Consider the following 21,615-nt stretch of genomic DNA (forward strand, 5'->3'; position numbering starts at 1 on the left):
AATTTTTACTCTTCTTTGCCTATTCTCTTATGTCTCATGTACTCCATTCAAAGCACAACTCAAGCCAATCAACAATTTAATAAAAATGAAAGAAATAATTTCTGAATTGTTTAGGTCATTTGGATTGGTAAAATCTGAGGTCTTTAATATTTTTTCTGAATTGTTTTCACTGAGAATTTTCCAAATATGTAAATCACATTTATTTTCTGTACTCCATTGTACCACCCTATTTATTATCTTTTAGAGTTTTTCTTTTTGCTTTGTTTGATTTGAAAATCTATAGTAAAGATAGAAATGCTTTCTAGGTATTTGATTGTTCTGTGACAGACTACTGTGTGAAAACAGTGACATAATGTAAAAGGAGACATAGAGACAATATGAATTCCTTAATGAGTGAAATGACCAAGATACTTCAGTGATCTGTAATGTAAAATATCATTATTACTGAAGAAACAATCAGTAAATGTGCAGGTCTTTTACTGCCTGGAAAAAAATTAGTTTCAAATCTATGACTTAAATAGGAGGGTACTGCCACTTTTTTTGTAACGTACGCCTTCAAATCTCCGTTAAAACCATTAATATTTTCAGCAATGACAAGACATGAGGCAGTATAAAATGGGTTTCAGATTATCACTGTCTATCTGAAAGACTTTTTCTTTTTACTAATCAACCACACTTTCTAATTCAGAAGTGCAACAATGAAGGATCTTGTTAAGGATATTTTATGATAATGGGAGGATGAAGAGTCACTGTTCAGTCTTAGATCTCCTGTCACCATGGAGCATGGGTTGGATATTTTTTATTTTAATGTAAGAGTAATTCTCAGTGATGCTATAAGAACACAGTCATATTAATTAATGTTATATTTTCATACTATCCAGACAGAAAGCACAGTGGAAACCCTGTGGAAAAGTATAGCAGTGATATAATTAGGATTTCTTCTATGGAAAACATTGTAACAGACATCCTGCCATGCTTATGTTATTTTAATTGGATGTTTAGCTCAAGGGCATTCATAATTTCTCATAAACTTTAATGGTAATACAATCAGCTGGAAGGAAGCCATACTTATCTCCTTGATTACACCATAAGAAATGAAATCCTAATTGGAACATCCTTGTTTTAATATTCTTTTACTGACATGGCAAGAAGGGAAGACTTGGTTGACAAGGAGGTCATGCTGTTCAGTGTCTCAGCTGCGTAATGACTTGATGTATTACAAGTGTAAGAAAAAATAAATAAAAAACTGGATTAAATTTGGCCTATCATGCAGAAATCTGGCCAGTGTGCAGCCTGATAAAAAGCTTTTATGTTAATGGGAAGATGAAATATTACAGGAAATCTTACTGTATCGATTTTGCCTTTTCTTTCTTTGGAAGAACTCAGATCTTGGATCCTCTAGTTCAGTCATTGGTTCCCGAGTGGTAACTTCTGAGAAACTACTTTTAGGTCTATCAGCCACCAGAACCAGGTTGCAGTCATTCCCAAATTTTGCAGTTGTCACAAATTTTATGGTTAACTTTCCTGTAAGAATGATGGCGTATTTCATTAGTGGGGATAAATTAGAGAGCCTCTGTCCATGTTAGGTAGATCTGCTGGCACTTCTGCTTTCTTACTTAGTATGAGAGCTTAAAATGTGATTTGGCAATGCATTTAAGAGTTCTCAAGATATGTTTACCAAAGAAGAGAATAGTTCATTTTTCATCAGTCTATGTTTATTGTTTTGTTGTCCAAAGATGTGGAAAATCCTGTGTTAAGAATGTTAATGTGATGCAATACATTTTTTTACTAAATATATTTCCCTTGGAGAAGTTACTAATATTGCATTCTGTAGGCTTGATCTTTGTGATGAGCTTGTGCTGAAACCTTCCAGTGGGCTTTTATGAGCTACCTAATTGCTTTTACCCTGAATCAGTAAGGATTCTCAATGCTCTTATTCCTTATAATATCATCTTGAATGCTCTTATTATCTGTATGCTGAATTCTTTTAGCTTCATGCTAAGTTATGAGCTTTGATAATTTTCAAATGCAATAATTTTGATCTCCCTTAAGTATTTTTTGCACACATTTTGTATTTTTCCATTTTGCATCTGCTTTTTGTTCCTTGTCCTAGTAAAACATATATGTCTGATTTACGCTAATTATTATTTATAAATTATTCATGTTTTATTGTTACTGCATGACTGTATGTTTCCTCCATAAAGCTAATATTCCTAGCACTAAAAAAACCCACTGGAGGCTTTGCTTCCATTACTCAACTCAGTCATCTGCCACCCAGGCAGGCAACAGCTGTGGAATACAAAGCCTCATCACTGTATGAGTGGGCAAAGAGGGGAACATAGAGAGAATTGGCTGATACAGCAATCTCCGTGATTTTTGAAAATCATGGCAGTCAGATGCCATCTCTAAACTGGAGAGAGATGGATTAGATGGGTAGACAGATCAATGGGTAGGGAACTGATTGAGTGCTGAAATCCAGAATGTGATGGTTAACAGCTCAGGGTCCTGATTGGGGGACATCAGTGGCAAGCAGTGTCCCTCAGGTGTTTGTACGGGGGCCTGTGCTATTTAATGTCTTCATCAATGACACTGACATCAGGATCAAGTGAACCCTCAGCAGGTCTGCAGATGACACCAAGCTGAGTGGTGTGATTGACATACCCAAAGACGGGATTGGACAAGCCCAAGATGACTCCATGGGAATCTCATGAGTTTTAACAAGGCCAAGTTAAAATGGCCTGCAACTCACTTGTAGTTCTGCAACTGTGTTGGGGCAAACCCCGTTACCAACCCAGGCTGGGGGATGAACGGATGGAGAGCAGCCCTGAGGAGAAGGACAATCAATCAGGTTGGGGCTGCTGGTGGGTGAGAGGCTGGACATGGGCACTCCCAGCCCAGAGAGCCAAACGTGTCTTGGGCTGCATCCAGAGCAGCGTGGGCAGCAGGGCAGGGAGGGGATTCTGCCCCTCTGCTCTGCTCTGGGGAGAGCCCACCTGGAACCTGCATCCAGCTCTGGGGTTCCCAAAAAGACAGCATGGACCTTTTGGATTAAGTCCAGAGGAGAGCCATGAGGATGATCTGGAGTGATGGAGCATGTCTCCTAATGAGACTGAGAAAGTTAGAGTTGTTCAGCCTGGAGAAGAAAAGACTCTGGGGAGACTTTGGAGCAGCTTCCCAGTACCTGAAGGGAGCCAACAAGAAAGCTAGAGAGGTAGTTTTTCCATGGAAGAGGAAATAGCTTAAAAACTGAAGGACAATCAATTTAGATTGGATATAAGAAAGCAATGTTTACAATGAGGATGATGGAACACTGCAATAGATTGCCCAGGGTGTGAGGAGGTTCTCCATCTCTGTGAATATTCAATATCAGCCTGGATGAGGCTCTGTGCAACCTGTTCTACTTGAAGATATCCCTGGTCATTCCCTCTTGCCTCCTGTCGATATATGGCACCCAGAGAGGAGCATTTCTCACTGGATCATTGCTTTAATGATCCAAGATTACCACTCCTCGGTATTTCCTGCTGTTGGCAACTGCTTGCCATAGCTCTTAAGTCTCCCAGACCACTTCCATATAAATATAAATATATTAAGTCATGGCTGAGTGTTTAAACATACTTCAGTGTGCTTGTGTAATCTATTTCAGAGAATCACACAGAATCAATCAGGTTGGAAAAGATCTCTGAGATCATTGAGCCCAACTGGAGACCTAACAACACCTTGTCAACGAGACCATGGCAGCTAGTGCCACATCCAGTCTTTCCTTAAACACCTCCAGGGGCACCACTTCCCTGGGCAGCCTGTAACAGTGGCTGATCACCCTTTCTATGAAGATCTTCTTCCTGATAACCAGCCTAAGCCTCCCCTGGTGCAGATTAAGACTGTGTCCCCTTTTCCTGTGGCTGGTTGCCTGGGAAAAGAGGCTGACTCCCACCTGCCTACAGGCTCCTTTCAGAGTGTTGCAGAAAGTGATAAGGTCACCCCTGAGCCTCCTTTTCTCCAGGCTATACACCCTCAGATCCCTCAGCCATTCCTCACAGGACTTGTGTTCTAGGCTCTTCCTTCACCAGCCTCGTCACTCCATTTGTCTGTCTATCCTAGCTAATATGAAATCACACTGTTTTTCCCCCTTGGGTGCTGTCTTTCAGGAGTTCTGTGCTCCAGCACATCCATATCTTAACACCTAATCTACTCAACAGCTTTTATAAAAAGCCAGATTTTGATGACAGTTTGAATAAATATGCAGACTTCAAAGAAAATCAAATAACTTCAAGGCTCTTAAGAGTTCTAAACAAGAAGTCAGTGCTCTGCTACAAGTGTTGATCTTCTGAGATTGCCGGTTTTTATCTTAAAAATTTCTTCCTTGAAAGTCCTAGATAGGCACTAGAGGCACTAGTCCTGATCTTTTTTCTCTTTTTTGTCTGCCAATTTTGATTACCCTTTATCTCTTTTGATACCTCAGATTTTGTCAGAATGTTGGATTTATTACCAGAAAACAGGAAGTGAAACAACTTGGCCTGTGCTTAAAGCAAGGAGATTAGTCTGCTGTTTAAGGTATACAAAAGGCTTCCAGGTAGCTTTAGGTCTTCAAAACTTTGCTTCCCCTATAAACATGTTTATATGTCCATTTTGCTAGATAGTTTTAGAAATATATATTACCTCTGTCTCACATTCTTGGCTTTATCCTTTGACCAGCACTGCTAAAAGGTGGCACTGAGTTTTTATCTGATGTTGCCTGGATGAATGTAATTTAAAATGGATGCTGTAGATTGAATTCCTATTCTCCGTAGGATTGTACAATCAAATATGACTCTTGTGCTAAGCTGCTATGTTTTCCTGTTATGTATATCTCTTGATAATGCTTATCTGGTCTTTATTTTGTGTGGAAAAATCTATCCAAGTAAGGCAAATGGACTAAGGAAAATACATAAACTAATATTGGAATATTGCTAATTATAAATAAACAAAGTCATCCAAGGTCAGGTGTTTTCCTACACTGTTTTTGTTGCAGATGTTTACGCATTAATGTAAACAAAATGTGTAATGTATGCAGAAAGGTAATTTTTTGATTGATGAAGTACTTAAACAGAATTCATGGTATTAATGGAAGTTATGGATGTCACTTTTATGCATTATTTCAGCCTTATCTGGTAGTGCTGGAATATAAATCTGTAGTCAATTGGCTAAACAAGCATTTATTGAATTTTTCTTTGGATAATTAAAGGATTCAAAAGCTTCTTTAAAGGGTAGACCCAGCAGTTTTCTGAAGTGTATTTGCTGTGGAATGATAACATCTTGAGATTAAAAGAAAAGAGAAAATTGTAACTGGTAAACACTAACGGGGAAAATAAGCTGCAAGCCTGTGCCTCAAAAGAAATAAAATTTTACAGGCATAATTATATGTTGTGTTGAAATATATAGGGAGTTACAGGATTTGTTTTTCTGAACCAGTCTCATTTTTTCTTCACTTCTAAGCATTTTAAACAGTTTTTCTCATTTCAGTGCTTGAGGTAATTTTAATTAGTAATATGATTTACTGTTAGAAGTTACAATTATTTCGGACATGGAAAGACTTCCTTTCAGATCTGCCTATACTGGGGAGAAAATATCTCTAGAAATATCTGACAAGTCACAGTGAAGGCAAGTGCAACATTCTGCTGTTTCTGCTCTGCAGATCTGTTCAGAAGAGAGATCTGAACAAACTCTACATTGAGAAACTCACCAAAATTTGGTTCCAGGGATGGCAAACTTCAGTCCTCTGGTATTTCTGCCTGTTATCACTGCTGCTCTGTCTAGCGGTCCTTGGCCACTTTTGGGCCGATCTTCTGTTTTGTTTTAGAAAATTGGCCTTTTTCATTAATGTAGTGCTTTTTTCATTATGGTCCCCTGAAGTTAAATCCCCCTATTCTGACTATGGGAACATTCCTGATATGGCTTAATTTCCCAGTGGGAAGAGGTAGGTGTAAGTAAGACTTATGTTGTAGTAGTGGTAAGAGCCATCAGTATTCACTTGCCTGCATAAATGCAGTTTCTGACAAAGCAAGGCCTGTATGCAGTAGTACTCTGCCTTGTTTTCTTTACTGTTCAGAAGTATTTTGGTATCAAAGACGAGATGTGCTGATGCACTGCGTTCTTCTGTATGTGGCAAGATATATTTCCTGATCAAGAAGTTCCTTCCAGTTTATCTGACCTTTCTAACTTCTGCATGTTCATGTGATTTAATTGATCCTCACCACTCCCCAGGATAGGTTAGCATCCCATCTCTTCCCTCTTGTCATGCTTTCTATTTTGACCTTTTGAAATTTCTTACCTTCTTACTAACTTCTATTCTCCACCTTCATGGGCTTTTCAGGCAATGTTGGCAAACTGATGTTTCTCCTCAGGCAGTTCTGTAACAGCTGTACTTTGCCCAAGAAATAAGCATTGACTATTCTTGTTTGTCATTTGTCTGGTAGGTGTGCATCCAGACTTGTTAGCTAAAAAGAGGTACTGTATTCTCCACAGATGATATACTGCACTGTTTATGGCATTACCTGTGTGATACTAACAAATCAGTCAGCCTTTTTAATTGCATGAAAGTTCAGCTAAAGAAACTGCCATTGGTGTGATTTTGTTTAACTGGATGTGTAAAATACAGTCATTGAAAACATGTGTTTCATCTTCAGGTATGTTGTACTCATCTTGTAGGACTCCCAGTGCATAATTTTGGGCATATGTAGAATATGTGGGGGAAAAAAAAAGATATGTGAATAAATGGAAGGGTATCACTTAAACACAGGAGAATTATTGTTTTTTACTGTACTATGTACTTTCCACAAATCTGCAGAAGAGGAAGACACTCCCAAGAAAAGAGGTAAGTGAAAAACTTAACTGTAAAATAGTGGTAGAAAAGGATAAATGAACAGAAAAAGTAGCATCTCCTTAAGGCTGAGTTACTCAAAATAATTTTGAATCATGCTATGTGTTTGCCACTGCACACATGCTGTATAATACAGATCATACTATACAAATTAAAAATTATGCTGAATTGTCAGTGTTTCCAGTCTCCCAAAGTTTGTATTTTTGTGAAATACTTTTGGAGGAGGTCAGGTGCAGATTCTCTAGTATTGATTCTACAGTAGGCATTGCTATCACTCTGTTCCTTCTAAATTATGTTTTGTAATATAAGTTTACTTATTAATATGGAGTAAGGCTGTGGGGTAATATAAGCTTAACAGGTCACAGAGATCATCTGGCCCAGTCCCTTGGTCTTCAAGCAGGATCTGTTTCAAGACTGGAAATCAAAATTCCATCAGGTCACACTGGATTAACATTACTTAATAAGCTCCAAAACCTCATGTTTTTGCAAACAGAAGTGTTAGAGGGTGACAGACTGATGTAATAGAATGCTTATCACTGTGCAAAAGTAGTTTATATTAAGTAGCTCTTTGTAAATAATTGAGACATAAACTTAAAGGGAGAACATTTTTGGTAGATGGCTTGCATAGATAAATCCTCTACCAGAAGATGATTCTATTTTTTCTTTTAGTACTTACAGAAAGTGAAGTTCTGTTTCCAGATAACTGTGGACTTTTGGAAGGATAAGGCTGTTTGGTTTTGCTGTCTTGTATCAAAATGGATTGTATGAAAACTTAGGTAAAACTGAGGGTAAAAAGCAATAAAAACAGCTTGAGAAGAGTATTTATTACTTTCATTTTAGCCTCAAATTCTAGTCTCAAATAACAGTACTATTAAAGACTCCTAAAACAATAGGAAAAACTTTTTGTGTCCCAATAATTGACTTCACTGATGGATAGTAGGTCACAGCATTTCCTTTCTGTAGACTATAATGATAAATATACTGGGAATAGTAACCTCAAATTATTGTTTTCACTTAGAATTTTTCATTTAGAGAGAAATGTGACCAACTTGTGAAAGCAGAGAAATACTGCAGTTAAACTCAACACTTAGATCTCAGTATTTGTAGCCCTAAAGCTTGATTTTTAATAGTTTGTGAGTTTTTTTGAGAATAATTAGAATTTAAAATGGCTTTTTCTTGAATTTTTCTTCAACATTTGAATTGGTGAGTTACTTCAAAAGTAAGGATGCTTAGGACTCTGTTTAGAAAGTCCTTCTAAGCTCCTGATGAGCAAAGTAAGATGTACATTTTCTGTAGCTGGTGACAGGTTTAGTAAGGCAGACGCACGCAGATTCTTCAGGAAGATTGATTTTTCTAAGGGAAGTCATAAATACCAGGGAACCCTTTGTGTCAGACTGCTCTAGTTTACAGGATGCTCATCTCCCAGCAGAAGAATTATAACTTGCAAAATATCACTGCAGTATAAGGATTTTTCATGAGACAGGAGCCTCATACTCTTTATAGCTGCTGTTGTTACTGGGGCAGGGCCATGCAGAGGGCTGCTTTCTCTCGCTCTGTGAAATTGTCCTCTCCCAGTGTTTCAGGATTCCACATTCAGAGTGCTTGAAGCATAAAGGCTCTAGAGACATTAATTTTGTTATATTGCACTGCTGAAGAAAATCTCCAAATCTCCGCAGCTCTTCGTTCAGCGTAAAAGGTTTCCTGCATTGAACGTGGCAGGTTTCTGAGTGGAGCAGGTCACTTCCCCATGCCAGGCATGTGACAGGAGTGCACATGGTGTACTGGGCATCTGAACTGGTCTCAGCTGGTATGACAGGAGAGAAGTCATCAGTGAAGCAAGCAGCACAGCCTCAGGCCATTACTGGGTGTTGGTTTTGTGGCTTCAGCTTCATTTGGTTAGTGTGAAATGGGTCTGGATGGACAAAGATTCTCAAACATGTACAAGGGATTTTTCTCAACAAGTGAAAACCAGAAAGGATACATTACCACTGGTTTTTTTAAGGAATGGCTCTAGCCAAGTGTGAATGAAATACTCCCAGGCATCTCCATACTATCACAAACCAAACTATTCTCTTCTGTAATGCTGTGTAGAGTGCTGAGGATATCCATGCTAAAAAGTGTTCACCACAGTAGCTGTCAGTAATTGGATGTTTTCTTTAGAAGTGTGGGGTTTTTTGTAGGCGGGAAAACTTTGGGGATAAGGTAAATGTAAACATCTGAGCACTACTGAGTAGGAGTGAAAAGGACATGATTGTTGGTGTAACAAAAGGGAAGTTTCTCAGTAAAAATTCCTTCTGGGGTAATCCTGTAAAGTAGGGTGTGTTGCTGGTTCAACTGTGATACTACCCATGAAGTACCCAAAAAAAGAAAAATTTTTAGTTTCTATAGAATTTGTATATGTGGAATCAGCATTTGTGGCATTCATGCACTTCAGAGAATAATTACAGTATTCAAATCTTTCGTCAGATACACAAATGTATGAGTCCATGCTTTAGAAAAGTTTATCATCAAACAAATATAAATACTTTAGGTCACAACACATAGAAACAATTCAGAAATTATGATTAGTCATCAAATAACTTTTCCATATTTTTTCCTTAACATAGACGTTAGAACTTGATATTTCTGTCTAAATATATAACCTTAAAGACTTTTTCCTGTTTTTCTGTTGTGTACATTGAAGGCTAATATTAGACAGACTTAATATTTCTGCCTCTATATGGCCAAATGCGTCACATAGTGACAAAGGGACAGACTATAAAATAAAAGTACTTACACACTTTGAATACATGTATTCTGTAATAGAGTTAATTGTAACTTTCACTTAGTTTAATAAATAATTCCATAGGTGCACTAAGACTTTAATAATTCTTATTTTTCTAACAAAAAATTATTTTTTTAGTCTTATGGTTCAATAATTATTGTAAACTACCTTCAGGACTATGCTTAAGGGTAGGAGGTTGGCAAAATAACTTCCTTCTTTTGCTCCTTAAAGTTAATGATTAAGCATTGTTCTCAACTCTATATTTAAAAAGTGTGTGTGTTGTCGGAAGAAATATTGGTAAATGCTCGGGTGCATTGCTGTGTATGAGCTTTCAGGAAGGTTTAGGGTCTTGCACTGAAGATGTGTTGGTATAAAAGAATGTGTATTACTTTTGTGGTCAAATTTTACTATGTTTTTAAAATATAGTATGAATTCTGTAATAATAAAGCATGTACATAAAAAACTAGGGTTTCTTACAGAGTGTACTTGATGCATGTTATAGCTAACTAGTAGACAATAATGTGTGTTCTTTTAACAATGGAGTATTTTAGTGGCTTGATACAAATGAAGAAAGAATTAATTCTTGATTAATGTTCTTTAAATTTGTGAAATACCACTTCATAATAAATTCTTTGTCTATTTCATACTGTATGACACATGGCCGGGAAGGGTATTTGGTTGTAAGGGAGCTGAAGCACCTTTTGTGGCAGGGTACGAACCTTGGCAAGATCCAGTTTGGAATATAGCCCTGATGCTGTGGGAGACTTGGATTCAAGGAGGGTGGATTGCTTCTTTACTTGACGTGTGGAAGCCAGAGAACAATTCTAGCCCTTGGAAAAGTTTTTAGCATCAAGCTGTTACCTAAGGAAGTACACATGCACTGCCAGGATGTTCAAAAGTACGTACATGCTGAGGATTGTCACCTGGATGGCAACGCTACTGCTATAAACCACCTTCTGTAATGAGGGAAACAATGTCAAAACTGCAGATGGCTCTGCCTGCTGGACTGCAGGGGTATTAGTTTAATGCCATGAAGGGCACGTTCAGCTCCGAAGACTCATGGTGTAAACATTTAGCTGGTCCCAGTGCATTTGTTGATGTCTCACTGTGTAAGCTCCTGATAGCAGAACCTGCTTTCCTCTGCTGAGCTCTCTCAGTGACCAAGTATGTAGGAGCAACCACAAGTCTGAACATCACTGAGTTACATGAAGCTTAAGCTATGATAGAAAAATTAGTTATACCTTTTCTGTGATCCTTTATCATCCTTTATCATCCAGAACAGGAAATGAGTCAGATCTTTGAGATCATAAAAACTGCTGAGTCAGCCATTTCCATTTCGCATCCTAGTGGAAAGATTGGCAGTGAGTAGGGGGTTGTTGTTCATTGTAGCTGGAACTGTTATTACCAGCTTCTTAACCTGTCATCCCTTCCACCTTACCCTGGTGCTTGTCTTCTGAAGGCTGGTTTGTTCCAAAGAAGGGGCTTAGTGACACCAGGCAGTCCAAACCTGAGGAGGCTGGAAGACTGTCAGCCTACCTTCCTTAAATCTGCTGACTATTAAAATGCAGCCTTTTCCACAACTGTTTCACTTAGATAATGCCCAGGGTAATTTAAGACATTTTTCTGTTTCCTTCCATGCATGCTGCTGTCCTTGTATACCAGTGCTTTTTAATTTGTCTATTTACAAACTAAATCAGAAAAGTCCTGACAAGTTTCTTTTGCATTGATTTGTCCCATGCATTTGATAAAAATGCAGGCCTAGAATTGTCTGAAATTGTTTGTTGCATCTTTCCGAAATATTCTGACTGATACAAAACTAAGTTTTGTGTCCCTTTTCTGTAGAGGATTCAGACTGAATTTTAATAATGTCTTCATGTCACCTTATTGTCTGATGATATTCTCATGTTTTCTTTGTATGCCAATTATTTCCAGTTTAAAAAGTCAATTTTCCTAAGATATTTAGTCACATACCTTTTACTACCATGGGTATAGCATTTTATGTGTTGTTTTATTATAACGACTTAATTTACACAACTTCTTAATTTCCAAGTTCTCTGGCTCTTATAGGTAGTATTTTCTACTTATTTAGTCATAATGTCCTTGACTATGTGTCATGAGCAGTGTCTAAGATTTTGTGCCAGCGTCACTAGGAATGATTTTGTTCCTTAGAAGTTTCTGTAATAACTTCCCTCCAAACTGATAATTGCCCACTTGTACATAGCTTGTTACTGCTTCTCTGTTATCTAGTTCATATGCATTTCAGGATTCCAGTTTTAATCTGTATCTTCTCCAGGCTCATAGTATTTCTCAGAGCATCAAAACTGACCTGCTCTCATCTGTTTTCTTGTCCAGAAACTTAGATTAACTGTAACTTAGTGTTGCTTTTTATTATAGTACATATTATTGAGGCCATCCTAATGTACCTATAGTAATCTGATTTTTTTTTAAGCACTCAACTTCCTGTTGTTCAGCAAAACAGTATCATCTCAAATGCAGTAGATTTACGTATCTACTTCATACAGATGAAATGTCCCTTGAATTCACTGGCAGTAATAAATCTGTGAATAAATCTTCATCTTTAGCAGAGCTAAACTTTAAAGAGCAGAGGGAAGAAAGATCAGGAGTGATTCCTGTTCATCTTATTTCTACATTTATTAAAAGTCCAGTTTAGTTAAAAGGGTCAACAGTTTAGCACTCTCGTGGATTTAAGAACAGCTCGAGTGAATGGAAAATTTTTATGTCTTCTCTGTTAAATATTCTTAATGCTCAAAAAAAAAATTGTGTTAATTTACAAAGCACCATTTGCCTTTTTTTTAATATGTGATAGTATTGCAATAATAAAGTTGGTAGGTTTGAGCTTTTGTGTATATGCAGTAAGAACCTTCCTTTTTTATTACATCAGTAAATCACAGTGATTACAATGATTTCAGAACTTGGAATGCAAATTACTTTGCGCTTCTGTGTTAGCTATTGCATTTTTCTGCCACAATAATAAAACATTGCCTTTATTCTGATTTCTTTCGTGTATTTTTTTAAATTCCTGCTTGGAGTTCAGAGTTCCTCAGAGCATGATTAGATCTTTAGTATTTCTTGCCAACTTTTAGCTTCAGCTGGCATGGAAAAAGGCAAGCAGAAGTCCATGCCAACTCTTGTATTAGTTGTGCTGTAAGAACCATTCAGAAGACAGCAAACTATTCAGAAAAGTCACAAAGTCATGCAATGTGAACAGATAATGTTGGACCTCCAGGTATTATATCGAATTGAAGACAAATTCTCCCATTCGCTGCTTTCAGTGAACGTAAATTGGTTGTATGATGTCAAAGTAAATGTTCAGTTGGCAAAATATTCTCTCTCTGGGGTAATTGGTAGAAGAAACTGAGGTGGGGTACAGGACAATAAGGTAATATTGTGATATATCTTCAACTGGAGCTACAGGAGTTCTGGATAGCAATGATTGTAGTTTCCCACTAAGCTGTTGCTTCACTCTTTAAAGTGATCCAAAATTTTACCCTCAGCAGCTTGCTGTGCCACTAAGATCTGTTTCTGAGTTTTGAGTGCATCCTTGTAAGTGTCATAGTTGTTTATGTGAGAAGAGGTGGTACCACTCCTATCAATTTTTCTTGTGGCGCTCATTTACTCTGACTCCATCGATCTCAGAGTTGGCCCTCTTTGGATTTCTCTCTTTTGCCTTAGTTGTCTGTTTATTTAATGATCCAGATGTGTAATCATTGGGTAGCCTTGGTTGGTACCTTTGTACTTACATGATGGTTGATGGCAAACTCAACACGACCTGGCCATGGGCACTCCCAGCCCAGAAAGCCAGTGGGATCCTGGGCTGCATCCAGAGCAGCGTGGGCAGCAGGGGAGGGAGGGGATTCTGCCCCTCTGCTCTGCTCTGGTGAGACCCCATCTGGAGTGCCAGTTCTGGTGCCCCCAACACAGGAAGGATGTGGGACTCTTAGAGCAAGTGCAGAGGAGGACATGAAGTTGATAAGAGGTACAAAGGCTGAGAAAGTTGGGGCTGCTCACTCCAGAGAAGAGAAAGTTGCATGGAGACCTCGCAGCAGCCTTCCACTATCTGGAGGCCTACACAAAAGCCAGAGAGCAACACTTCAGGGACTGTATTGAAAGAACAAAGAGTAATAGGTACAAACTAAAAGAGGAAAAACTTAGGCTACAGGTTAGGAAGAAATTCTTTCCTGTGAACAGGTTATCCAAGGGAGGTTGTGGATATCCCAACCTGGACACTGTTAAAGGCGAGGTTGGACAATACTTTGAGCAACCTGGTTTAGTGGAAGGTATCTCTGCCCGTGGCAGAGATGTTGGAACTAGATGATATTTAAGGTCCCTACCAACCCTTAACATTCTATAATTCTGTGTTATCAGTTTCGGATGGGACAGTACTGACAAGGTGCCTGGCCACAGTCCTCAAGGTGCTGGTGTGCTATGGACACAACCATGTAATGAAGCTTCTGATTCACTCTAGACTTATCCTCATGCTATTTGCTTTTCTTTTCATCATTGCTGAACCTCTGTGTGACACCTACACAGAATTGCATACTGTGTGGACTGGTACTGTTAGGACAGAGTCCTAACAGCTTACACAGTTTTACATTCTTCAGGCAGAGTTAGGATTGTGTTCCTCTCATGTACTTTGCATTTATCTATCTAGAATTTAATCTAGCATTTTATTACTTTGCTATTCAAAATCATGAAAACTTTTGCAGGAAGGTTTACTCTTACCATGCTGAATAATTTTAATTTATAGTCAATAAATCTTGCCACTTCCTAAACCCACTTCCTTTGCGCGATAATTTATAACTACATTTTTCAATTCAGACTCTCACACAAATCCATTTTCCGGGAAATTTAATCATCCTTCCCTTTGCCTTCTGGGCTTGACCATCTTGCCTAGAAATTTCAAAGCAAATTTAGGATCAAATTGAATTGCTTTCATTTAGATGTTAATAAGTTGAATTGTAATAAGAAATTTTTTCTTGCAACATTAAGAACAAATTTCTGTGCCAAGATTAAAGCAGACTATCTTCAGAAAGTGTTGACGCTTTCAGTGTCATGTTTGTTCTGTTTTCTCTAAATGAGGATCTATTAAGAGTTTTCAGTAACATACCCGAAAATGGATTAGTAAAGTTTTGCGTATGTGTGATAGTACTGCATTACTGAGTTGATTTAATTTCTTTTCATTGCTACTTTTAATCTGTTGTTGATTATCAAAACCAAAATCAGTATTATAATGGAGTATATCTTCTCTCCATTTTTTCAGTGGAGCATATTAAATAAACCCAGGCATCTGAAATTGGAATGTGTAAAAAATGCAGTATTTATGTCAACATAAATTTATTTCTGTTAAATAAGTGATGCTAATGAATGTTCTGTAAAGCTGATTTTGTAATAAGTCAAGGGTTACAGAAGAATTTGCACAATTGGAGGACAGCATTTAGCTTTGCAGCAATATGTCATCTGTTGCAAATCTTCTGGATAAAATCCATTTTACTACTTTACATAAAACTTTCATGTACTTAACTATGAAAAATCACATACTTTAAATGTTAATAGTTGTAAATGGGTAAAGTTAATGGTTGTTTGGTTTATACTCAAATAGCATTCTTCATTAAACAACTTAGAAGAGAAAGTCACGCAAACCACCTGCCCTTCTTTCTTTTGTTTTCAACATCACACATTTTCCTAATTTTCCTTTAAGGGGTCTTTGCTGTGAAATTCTAGATGTAAAAATCATGCCTTCAACTTTTTGCAGGAAAAGTGGACAATGCAAAAGCATAGCGTGTCACCTTGCAGAGCTCACAGCATACAATTTTAAGTAAAACAGACCAGGAAGGAAGTGTAACTTATAACTGGAGAGCTGGAAATCTAGCTAGATCAGCTGTTCTTTTTTCTTTATTCAAAATGTAAATTGTAGAGCGAGAAGAGAAAATAGTTTTTCCAAAGAGCAAATGCTATCACCCAGCTCTTTCCTAAACACTTTTTTCCCTTTCAATCTCTAATCCATCTGTCCTGCCTGTGACTATCTCTAATTCTCAAGAAAGCCATATTTCAGTTTTTTCAGCACTGCTAGTTAAAACACTAACAGGCCTGATGATGTTGGTTCCTATTCTATGTATTACAAGGAAATGAGCCAAACTCTCATCTCATCTCATCTCATCTCATCTCATCTCATCTCATCTCATCTCATCTCAAATAACAAGCAAACCACCCGCATTTCAAGACAGAACAAATGTTTTCAGAGAGCTTTAGGTAGGTTCTGTGAATAAGGGATGTATGAGTAATGTTGTAACATTGTATGTTTTTTCACATTCATTTTCACTTCAATATAACAGAGGTACCTGTTTTTAATATTAGAGGCAAATTTAACATAGCTTAAGGTATTTATCAGAATGTGCCTGTTGCTTTTCTACATGCTATATGACTAACTTCAAAAATTTTAAACTGAGTGATAATAGCAGCCATGTTTGCTCAAGCAGAGGCATTTGAGGTTTGAATTAAATGGGAGTGGCAGTCTAGAAGTTTTGTATTGAAGTTCTGTTTTTCTAAATGTGACAATGTTTATGCCTTGTACATGCTAATGAATATTACATAGTTTGCGTGATTCTTATCTTAGGAGTTATTAGGAGTTAGTTAGGAGTTATGGAGTTATTCTACTTTTATTGCCCTATTCTTAATATTACTTGCAGGGTCAAAACTTCTGTTCTTGAAAGAATTGAAGTAAAATGAGCTAAATTATTTGAGTCAGATATACTGTGCAATCAGGACTAACCTCTCCTGATTTCTTCAGTGTATAAAAGACAAACTGCGATACCCATGTCAGAATCTGATTACAGCTCAAGTTTAAAACACATTCTTGAACATTTTCTATCTAATTAGCACATTTTCCTTATGTATTAGTTACAGACCAATCTGTTTTCAGATTTTAAAAAAATGAGCCTTTTCTCCCTTGTCTGCCAGTCATGGGAAATAATTCTCTGGAGTTAGTCAGTGTTAGCAAAGAGCAGCAGGTTTTAAATATATTTATGATATCAGTATTTTACTAGTCCATATGATTTCCCATTTAAGAATAAATACTCATCACATTAATAATGAGCTAAGTTGTCTTCTAGAGAGAAAACTGAGTCAAAGATAGATTCATGATATGTTTAGTCAGCACAGAAAGTATCAAGGCCAGATATTTTGGATACTAGACTTGTCAGCCACGAAACATATCTCTTCACTCTATCACAATTACTAATTTGACAGAAGTAGAATGTCTTTTCTTGCTATAGAAATAAATTGGAAATCACTATCACAATCAATTGCTTAATTGACATACTCTATTATATGTGTATCTTACAAAATGTATATTAAAATGGTTTTATTTCAATTATTGAATTCTCTGTCAACATGAAAAATTTTTTTTTTTGTTCAGGCCATTCCGTTTTTGAATGTTAAGCAGCACTAAATATTTTCATATATCAGTACACTCAACTTTTTGCTCCAGAGACACAAATACAGGGTGCTCTTTAAAAAATTGTGAATGTTGCTAACCTTCCATTAAGGATCTGTGCTAACTGGGGTTTAGATGGAAGTGAAGTCAGTGGTTCATGCATAGCACTTATGAACTCCTATTACCCACAGACCTATGCCTATGCATTTCCCTTAGTTCTGCAGCCGAACAAAGTGAAGATAAACCAAATATAATTTACCTTTTCTTAAGACAGTGGACAATATTTGCTTACTGTGGACACTACTGAAACTCAAACCAAAACAATGGAACTATTTTCTACTGAATGCTTTAAAACTCTATGCCTAAAAATAACCATGGTCTATAAGAATAGGTAATGATACTAGTACCAATGTGAGTCCTTTTTCTGGGTAGAAGACATTCAACTTAATGTCTCTTTCCCCCTGCACCCCTCTCTCTCTCTTTGTAGATGCAGCAATTGTTCCATGAAAACTATGAACACAACCGCAAGGGTTACATTCAAGATCTTCACAACAGCAAGATCCACACAGCCATAACACTTCATCCAAACAAAAGACCTGCCTACCAGTATAGGCTGCACAATTACATACTGAGTCGCAAAATTTCCGAACTGCGCCATCGGACCATCCAGCTCCATCGAGAAAGTGTCCTGATGAGCAAGCTCAGTAACACTGAAATAAATAAGGAAGATCAGCAACTGGGAGTGGTGCCATCTTTCAATAACTTCCAGCCACGTGAAAGGGATGAAGTCATCGAGTGGGAGTTCCTGACAGGAAAGTTTCTTTACTCAATGGTGGAGAACCAGCCACCCCGGCAGAGCCTGAGCAGCGTCCTGCGGGCTGCACTGGATGATACTGTGATGCAGGTCATGGAAATGATAAATGAGAACTCCAGATCCAGAGGAAGACTCATTGATTTCAAGGAAATACAGTATGGGTACCGCAGGGTAGACCCTCTGCATGGAGTAGAGTACATCCTGGATTTACTGCTTTTGTACAAAAGGCATAAAGGAAGGAAAGTTACAGTTCCAGTGAGACGCCATGCTTACCTTCAGCAATTGTTTAGCAAACCTTTCTTCAAAGAAGCAGAGGAGCTGGATGTAAAAAGCTTGCTGGACGACACCAACGGTGACACTCAATCTTTCTCTTTCCTTTCAAATTCTTTAAAGATTTTTTCCTCGTCATTCCAAGGCACCAAAGACACTGGGGGACAGAGTGACAAGAAAATACATATTCTTGTCCCTATCACAGGGAGATTTGATACTTTCTCAAGATTTATGGTTAATTTTGAGAAGACTTGTCTGATTCCCAAGCAGAATGTAAAGTTGGCAATAATTCTCTTCAGTTCTGATTCGGGCCCAGACTCTGGCAAACACATAGACCTAATGAAAGAATACAGCATTAAGTATCCCAAGGCAGATATAACCCTGATTCCGATGTCAGGAAAGTTTTCTAGAGGTCTGGCTCTTGAGATGGCCTCATCTCATTTTGACAATGACACTTTGCTGCTGTTCTGTGATGTTGATCTAGTATTCACATCAGACTTCCTCCAGCGATGCAGAGATAACACTATTCAGGGAGAACAGGTTTACTACCCTATCATCTTCAGCCAATACGATCCAAAAGTAATATATGGAGGCAACCCTCCAGCTGACAGTAGTTTTGTTTTCACAAAAAGAACTGGATTTTGGAGGGAGTATGGATTTGGAATTACCTGTATTTACAAAAGTGACCTACTTACTGCTGGTGGATTTGATACCTCGATTCAAGGCTGGGGACTTGAGGACGTAGATCTCTTTACTAAAGTGATAACATCTGGCTTGAAGGCTTTCAGAAGTCAGGAAGTAGGAGTTGTCCATATTTTTCATCCTGTTCAGTGTGACCCCAACTTAGATCCGAAACAATATAAAATGTGCTTAGGGTCCAAAGCAAGTACATTTGCCTCTACCATGCAGCTCGCTGGACTCTGGCTACAGAAACATTTGGGTGTCAGGTACAATTGGACTCTCTCCTGACAACTCAGCCTATTTGGCCTTTTTAGGGGAGTTTACCTCATTGCTGTTATTTGATTTTGCTGTTGTAGTTTTAAACTCCCTCCTTGTAGTCTTCCAAAGACTGTTGACCTCAAATGGGCTGACTCTGCTGTTCACTGACGTTTCTTATACCTAGTGAACTGGTGAGGTGAATTCCTTCATATTTCCTTTATTTGAAATTCAGTCTTGTCATGGAAATCACACAAGCCCATGGAGCATATTCATCACAAGGGACTGTGTTAGAAGAATGTTGTCTTTCAGTTTTTGGATTCAGTATCATCTTTGTTGCATTTCTCAGATTTGATGTGATACAAATATTTACTGGTGAAGGTACCACAAAAGTGCTTTATGCTTCTTCTGGGGATGGAACTCTCTAAGATAAACTTGAGTTTTATAATTTATATGAGGACTTATATGTATAAACGCTACTTTTCTTCATCTTTAGAATTTTTAAAGTAAATGAATAACTATAACTGTACGTTTATTTTTAAAAAAAAAGAGTAAAGCTGAGGAGCTACTTGCAAATACAACTGGTACTGGCTACCAAGGTCCTTAAATGTCTTATTATTAAAACAAACTCCTTATTGTTATTCAGTCAAAGTGTAAATGAACTTTGTTTTCACAACAAACAGGATTTAATGAAATGCTCATCTACACTTTGAAGATTATTTGAGCCAACATCCTTCATTTGCAGGCAAGAAGAAACTATGACTCAACATGGTCATTTATGATAAAGTGCAAGCATACAGTGTTCTTACTTTGAAACACGTAGGATAAGTTGTTCTTTCCCTTTTTAGAATGAGTCTCTAATACATCATTTGCTTTTACATTCCTTTCATAAGGCTGCACTTCAGTGTTAAAAGTTAAAGCTCTAGTTTTTGTTTTACATTTTTAATGAATATTGGTACTCAGTAGCAACTTGTTGTTAAAATTAGAGTAACTGTAGAATAGTTATTTAAGTTTCAAAATTTACTATTGCTGGTCAAAGTTCCTTGCCAATATATTTATATTAGTGGAGGTTGTAAGACTGTTTTCAGATTTATTTCTCCAAACCGCCTGAAGTTGCCATAATGTGGATTCATGAAGTCAAGTATTTAATACCAACAGGAGAAATAATAAAATTAATTTCTGTATTTTAAAGAAATGTTTATATAGGGATATATGTGTGTATGTGTGCGTGTGTGTATATCCCTATATATATAGATATATAGAGAGAGTAATTTCAATGTTCCACTTTTCAGTTCAGGCAGTGATTTGCTACAATCATTGGGTTTCTTTTGCCAGATGTTTGGAGCATTTCATGCTATACTGTGGTAAGAGCTTAGAGACATTCAGGAAACCATCAGAATTCAGCTAAACTTAAGTTATTACAGTGGGTACATCAATAAACTCAGTACCCTTGATTTCAAACTATTTCAAACTGAGCTGGGCAAGAAAAAGTGGTGAGTTTTTAGCTGTAACTGACTGCTTCTGTGTTTCCTTAAAAAAGAAAGCCAACCAAAAAACCCCCCAAACCCCGCAAAATAACTAAGTGATTGGAATTCACTGGCACATCGGTTTGTGGGAGGAATCCAGGTTATTCCCTAAGGTTTGAAGAGGGTATGTAGGTCAGTTAATGTCTGTTATCTGTGGCTCTCTGTTCTGGACTTACCATGCAAAGAAAAAGGCAACCTTGACAAGGACTGAGTAAATTCAGAATTAAAAGACTGGCCATAGTGTGCTCTAAGAAAGGCCATTTCTTTGCCCTGGACAAGATAGTAATTGTTGTAGGCAAGAACAGAGACTGTAATTCATGTTTGTACCAGCCCTCCTCAAGCAGAATTCCTGGGCTGTTATTTTCCTGGAGGCTCTTGCCTTCCTAGCCTAGCATTGTTAGCTCATATGTATGACAAAAGAAAAATTCACTTTCAATTTATATTATAATTCTTGGAAATTGCTCTTCAAACTGAGTGCAAAAGTCATGCTTTTTTCCTTAAAAAAGCCAAGAATAAGGAACCTGATATATTTTAAAAATCTCAATTAACCAATGCAACTCAGATTGTAAATATCAAAAACTGATTGCCTGTTGATAAATATTTGTGATGATTTCATAAACAAGAAAAAACCTAAGGACTTAGAAAAATATCTAAGGAAATCATTGTCGGCTGGGATGTATTCCAGTGTTTATTTCAATTACTTAACTTAGTGGCCAGAAAGTATTTGCTCAGCTCAAAGTAAAATAGTAGATTAGAACAAGCAATGAAACCAATCATTCAGTGGGGATAAAGATGTATACAGAGGGCTTGCAGGATCAGGTCCTACACGATATAAGCAAAATGCTAGCATTTACCAGTACAAATATTTATTTAGTGTCTTGACTGATTCATTTGTTTATATGATGAATTACTTTGTTAAAAACCTGATTATAAATGTTTATTATGAAATATTGCATTTTCTTTTGAAATAACTATCCTGAGATAACTTGAGAACTT

At 37.3% G+C, this 21,615-nt stretch overlaps 1 protein-coding gene across 1 annotated transcript in view; it reads left to right on the top strand.

The window, feature by feature from the left end:
• The window catches only part of CHSY3 (chondroitin sulfate synthase 3), a 380,460-nt gene that overhangs the window by 120,091 nt on the left and 238,754 nt on the right, over positions 1–21,615 (top strand). Inside the window, exon 3 of the mRNA XM_054286888.1 lies at positions 17,561–20,901. Within this exon, the coding sequence (XP_054142863.1) occupies positions 17,561–19,126 (1,566 nt within the window). The 3' untranslated portion in view covers positions 19,127–20,901. The remainder of the gene's footprint in view (positions 1–17,560; positions 20,902–21,615) is intronic.

The sequence above is a fragment of the Melozone crissalis genome, unplaced genomic scaffold (genome assembly GCF_028551555.1).
Source record: "Melozone crissalis strain CALT ecotype California unplaced genomic scaffold, PUWL_Pcris_2 ptg000005l_1, whole genome shotgun sequence".
NCBI classification, from domain to species: domain Eukaryota; kingdom Metazoa; phylum Chordata; class Aves; order Passeriformes; family Passerellidae; genus Melozone; species Melozone crissalis.